Source organism: Otolemur garnettii, unplaced genomic scaffold, assembly GCF_000181295.1.
Source record: "Otolemur garnettii isolate 467f Iridium unplaced genomic scaffold, OtoGar3 scaffold00038, whole genome shotgun sequence".
In the NCBI taxonomy this organism is placed as follows: domain Eukaryota; kingdom Metazoa; phylum Chordata; class Mammalia; order Primates; family Galagidae; genus Otolemur; species Otolemur garnettii.
The window spans coordinates 11,389,909-11,394,713 of NW_003852433.1; the positions used below are offsets into that span (position 1 = coordinate 11,389,909).

The 4,805-nt window shown below is 46.5% G+C and overlaps 1 protein-coding gene across 1 annotated transcript in view; it reads right to left on the bottom strand.

Moving 5' to 3' along the window:
* FBXW8 (F-box and WD repeat domain containing 8) overlaps nucleotides 1-3,117 on the bottom strand; it is a 136,915-nt gene extending 133,798 nt beyond the window's left edge. Inside the window, exon 1 of the mRNA XM_003789939.3 lies at nucleotides 2,712-3,117. Within this exon, the coding sequence (XP_003789987.1) occupies nucleotides 2,712-3,023 (312 nt within the window). The 5' untranslated portion in view covers nucleotides 3,024-3,117. The remainder of the gene's footprint in view (nucleotides 1-2,711) is intronic.
* Between the last annotated feature and the right edge of the window lie 1,688 nt (nucleotides 3,118-4,805).

A 4,805-nucleotide genomic window follows, 5' to 3' on the forward strand; every position in this document is an offset into this window, starting at 1 on the left:
GAACCCGCCACCTTAGGTGTATGTGGCTGGCGCCTTAGCCCGTTGAGCTATAGGCGCCAAGCCAATTGCAAAGTATTAATAAAAAGGAGAAGTGCCCCAGGGTTTGGATGTTGCTTCCACTGAAGTGTAATAGTGCCTAATGTGATGATTCTGAAGTGAGCAGAGACCATGGAAATGCATTCCAGGGAGACAGGGGTAGGCTTTTTCCAACTAAATGTGAAACTAAGATTTTGGTGTACCCCCATGGAACCTTCAAGCAAGCAGGTCCTCTCCATTTTCAGAATACAGTTTACCCTTGAACATGAACTTGAACTGCATGGGTCCATTTATATGCAAGTTTTTTCCAATAAGTTACTCTGAGGCTCAGCACCTGTAGTACAGTGATTATAGCACCAATCACATACACAGAGGCTGGAGGGTTTGAGCCCAGCCCAGGCCACCTAAACAACAATGATAATTCCAAATTAAAAAAAAAAAAGAAAGAAAGAAAAAAATAGCCAGGCATTGTGGTGGGTGCCTGTAGTCCCAGCTACTTGGGAGGCTGAGGCAAGAGAATCACTTAAGCCCAAGAGCTTGAGGTTGCTGTGAGCTGTGACGTCACAGCACTCTACTGAGGGTGACACAGTGATACTCTGTCTCAGAAAAAAAAAAAAAGTTACAGAGTGTGTTTGCCTCCCCTTCCACCCTGAGATGGCAAGACCAATCCCTCCTCCTCCTCAGCCTCTTCAACGTGAAGATGATGAGAATAACCTTTATGATGACCCTACTATTCATTTAAGGAATAGTCAATATATTGTCTGATGATTTTCTTAACATTTTTTTCTCTAGCTTACTTTACTTAAAAATACAGTATAGAATATACGCAATATAAAAAATGTACGTTTACCAACTGTTTACATTATTACTAAAGTCTCTGGTCAACAGTAGGATATTAGTTAAATTTTGGAGAAGTCAAACATTATGGGCAGGTCTTTGACTATGTGTGAGGGTATCAGGGCCTCTAACCCTCACATTGTTCAAGGGACAAGCACATTTGATTTACTTCTCCATATTTTTTATTATCAATGTCACCCTCAAAAGTGTTACAGCTGACAAAGGTTGACAATAAGGACTTTAAGCCAAAGGAGACTAGATGGTAGAGCACAATGTCTCAAACTTGCTTGATCATTCCAATTAGATTTGTAGACCCAACCCCTGGCAACTTACTCAGCAGGTGTGGGGAGGGTCAATTTGTATTTAACCAAGCCTCAGGTATTTCTTTGCCAACTCAATTTTCACTCAGTGAAACTTGGGCGTCCAAAAGAGCTGGACCCAAACTCAATCCCCAGAATTTATCAGGTGGATAACCATGGGCAAATGATAAAAAAAAAAAAAAAAATCACTGAGTTTCTTCATTTGTAAAAGAAGAGTTAAAACCTACCTCGAGCTGTATAGCTATTGTTAAATAAAACAATACATATATGCAATTTATACATATTGCATAAAATAAGCAATCATTTCTTTTGTTTTTTTTTTGTTTTTTTTGAGGCAGCGCCTCAAGCTGTCCCCCTGGGTAGAGTGCTGTAGTGTCACAGCTCACAGCAACCTCCAACTCCTGGGCTCAAGCGAGTCTCCTGCCTCAGCCTCCCAAGTAGCTGGGACCTCAGGCGCCCACCACAATGACCGGCTATTTTTTTTTTTGGTTGCAGCCATCATTGTAGTTTTGGCAGCCTAGGCTGGATTCGAATCCACCACCTTGGGTGTACCTGGCTGGCGCCTTAGCCACCTGAGCCACAGGCGCCAAGCCAGTCCTAACTCTTAATCTGGGAGTCAGGGATGCAGTTCAGATGATTTCTGATTGCACCAACTGTGGGAAGGAGGCTACTATTTCCAGTGAAGAGAGGGTCCCCTATCCCTGGGCTGCCAACAGGTGATCAGTGGGTGAGGGTAGAAGCTTCATCTGCATTTACAGCTGCTCCCCCTCACTACCATCACTGGCACAAGTGGCACCTCTTGTCGCATCAGCTTTAGATTCTGATAGGCACTTGAACTTAACTGTAAAACTGCGCATGTGAGAAATCTAGACTGCAATCCTTATGTGAAGCTAATCCCCACTACCCCTGCTGGAAAAACTGTCTTCCTTGAAACCGGACCCTGGTGGCAAAAAGGTTAGGGACTGCTAATCCATGCCCCACAAAAAGATAAGAAACTCCATTCTAATGATAGAGTACAAAGGATTTTTCCTCTTCTTCACTTTTTGCTACATTTTTTAAATACAGGCAGTTAAAAAAAATTTAAGTACAGGCAGTATACAAAAAAAAAAAGTTAAAATTCCTTTCTATCCAATACCTGGTTCCTCCTTTTCAAGGGCAAACACTGTTAAAAGCATCCTCCAAGAGTAGGATTTGTGAACCTCAAACTCTGGGCTGGATAATTTTTTGTTGATGCTGTACTGTGATTGGAGAATGTTCGCGAGCACCCTGCCCTCTACCTACAATATGCAAAATAGCACACACACGTTGAGGCACCAAAAATTTTCTGCCAACAATGCCAAATTTGGAGGACAAAATCGTCCCCACTGCTTCCAGAAATACCCTATGCATGCACTAACCCAGGTGTGTGAGTATCTACTCATTTTCTCCGACAACGGGTGGAACAAGGAGTTACTTTCTAACTCAAAGAGGGGATCTGTACTGGGGGCAGAGAAGAGGCAAGAGGCGACGGCCACTCACCAGGTCGCGGATGAGCTGATCCACCAGCTGCTCACCGCCCCCCGCGTCCTCGCGAGCTGGAGGAGAGCGGGAACGGCTCGCCGCGTCCTCCCTCTCGGCCCGAGTAGCCCGCGCTGCCGGCGGCCGCCCAGCGCCCTCCAAGAGGCCCTGAGCTAGTGCTAGGTACCCTGAGGCCTGCTCGCCGCGCCCTGGGGCCACCTCCGGCCTCCGCCGCTCTGCAGCCTCGGGTCGTCGCCTCTTCCTCTGCGCCTGGGCCTGCGAGAGCTCCTCCTGCCAGCGCCGACGGAACTCCTCTAAGCTGTGGTCGTCCATCACCGCCGTTCCGGAGCCCCCAAGTTCTCCTTAGCCCCCTCCGAGTGCCACGGGACAGTCCCTCCGCGGGAAGTTTCCGCCGCGGCCGGAAACCACCCCGGCCGGTGCTCTTGGGTTCCGGGTGGGCGGCCACGCCCCCACGCGCTGCCCCCTGGAACACGTGGCCTCCCTGGCTTGCAGCTCCCAAGGCTGAGGTCGGTGCCCCTTCCCTCCCCCAGTCAGCTCTCTTGCCTGTGACTTTTGCCAAACCTAGACTTTGCGCCAAGCTGTGTTACTTCTTCAACTAGCAGCTGCTATGAACGACCACTTTGTGCCAGGCACTGAGAACTCAGTACTTAAATCTCAAAAATTAAATGAGTAAATAATCCCACCCCCACGACTTGGAGTTTGCATTTAAGTGGAAGGTAAGATTGTAAGCAAATGAATATAAACGTTTACATCAGTGGTAGGTATTATGAAGAAATTTAATAAGGTAATAAAATGTTTGTCAAGGGGTGGGGATTACACAATTTAAGGATAGTCAGTAACGACCTCTCTAAGGAGATGTCTATATAACTAGAATCTAAATGAAGAGAGAAACCAGCCAAAGGAAGGTAAGATCTCAAGAGAGAGGTCCAGAAGGAACTACAAGTCCAAGGGCTGTAAGGTGGGAAATAAAGTAGCATGCAATGGCATTCCGTCTTGAGAATGCTGTACCTGCTATTCTCTTAGCAGGGAAGTACCCTTCCCTCCCCCACCCAACCTTCTTTCATACCTCAACTCACACCTAGCTTAATCTTTCATCCCCCACTCAAAAAACATCAGGTCTGGCTCGGCGCCTGTGGCTCAAGCGGCTAAGGCAAGGCACCAGCCACATACACCTGAGCTGATGGGTAGACAACGATGGCTGCAACCAAAAAACAGCCAGGCGTTGTGGCGGGCGCCTGTAGTCCCAGCTACTTGGCAGGCGGAGGCAGGAGACTCGCTTGAGCCCAGGAGTTGGAGGTTGCTGTGAGCTGTGATGCCTCCCGGATCACACCTCACAGCAACCTGAACCCAGGGTGACAGATTGAGGCTCTGTCTCAAAAAAAAAAAAAATCAGGTCTTCCTGTTATTCATTCTCTCAGCATCCTGAACTTCCCGTCATAACATATAACACAATTGGTTATTTCATGTGATTATTTATAAATATCTCCCTTCTCGTATAAACTGTCAACCCTCAGCGGGGAAGCTGGTGATTACTAGATGTTCAATAAATACTTACTAAATGAATAACTCTCCTTTAAGATGAGAACTTTTGTTGTCCCCACTTTATAGATGAGGAAATGAAGCACAAAAATTTGAGAAACTTGTCCAAAATCCCACAGCTGGTAACTTGGGGATCCAGTATTCTAATTTTATTTTAACTCTGGACCTGATCTGTGAATCATTAACTCATACACTCCATATGCCTAAGCCAGCTAGGAAACTACTGCCTCTAGTTGCTGAGAATTTTTTCCAATCTAGTGACATTAATAGCATGGCCCAGGCTCCAGAGTCAGACACACCAATTTACATGAGAATCCCAGCCATCTCATTTATTCACATCCTCTTTCTTCCTCTTCTAGGAACGTATGCTAAGAGAAGAGAATTGAAGATGAGTTCAAAGAATACTCATGAGAATGTTCACTGCAACATTGCTTATAGAACGAAAATCAGAAGCACTCTAGGCGAGCCAGCCACATACACCTAAGGTGGCGGGTTCAAATCCCCAGCCCAGGCCCGCCAAACAACAGTGATGGCTGCAACCAAAAAATGGCCAGG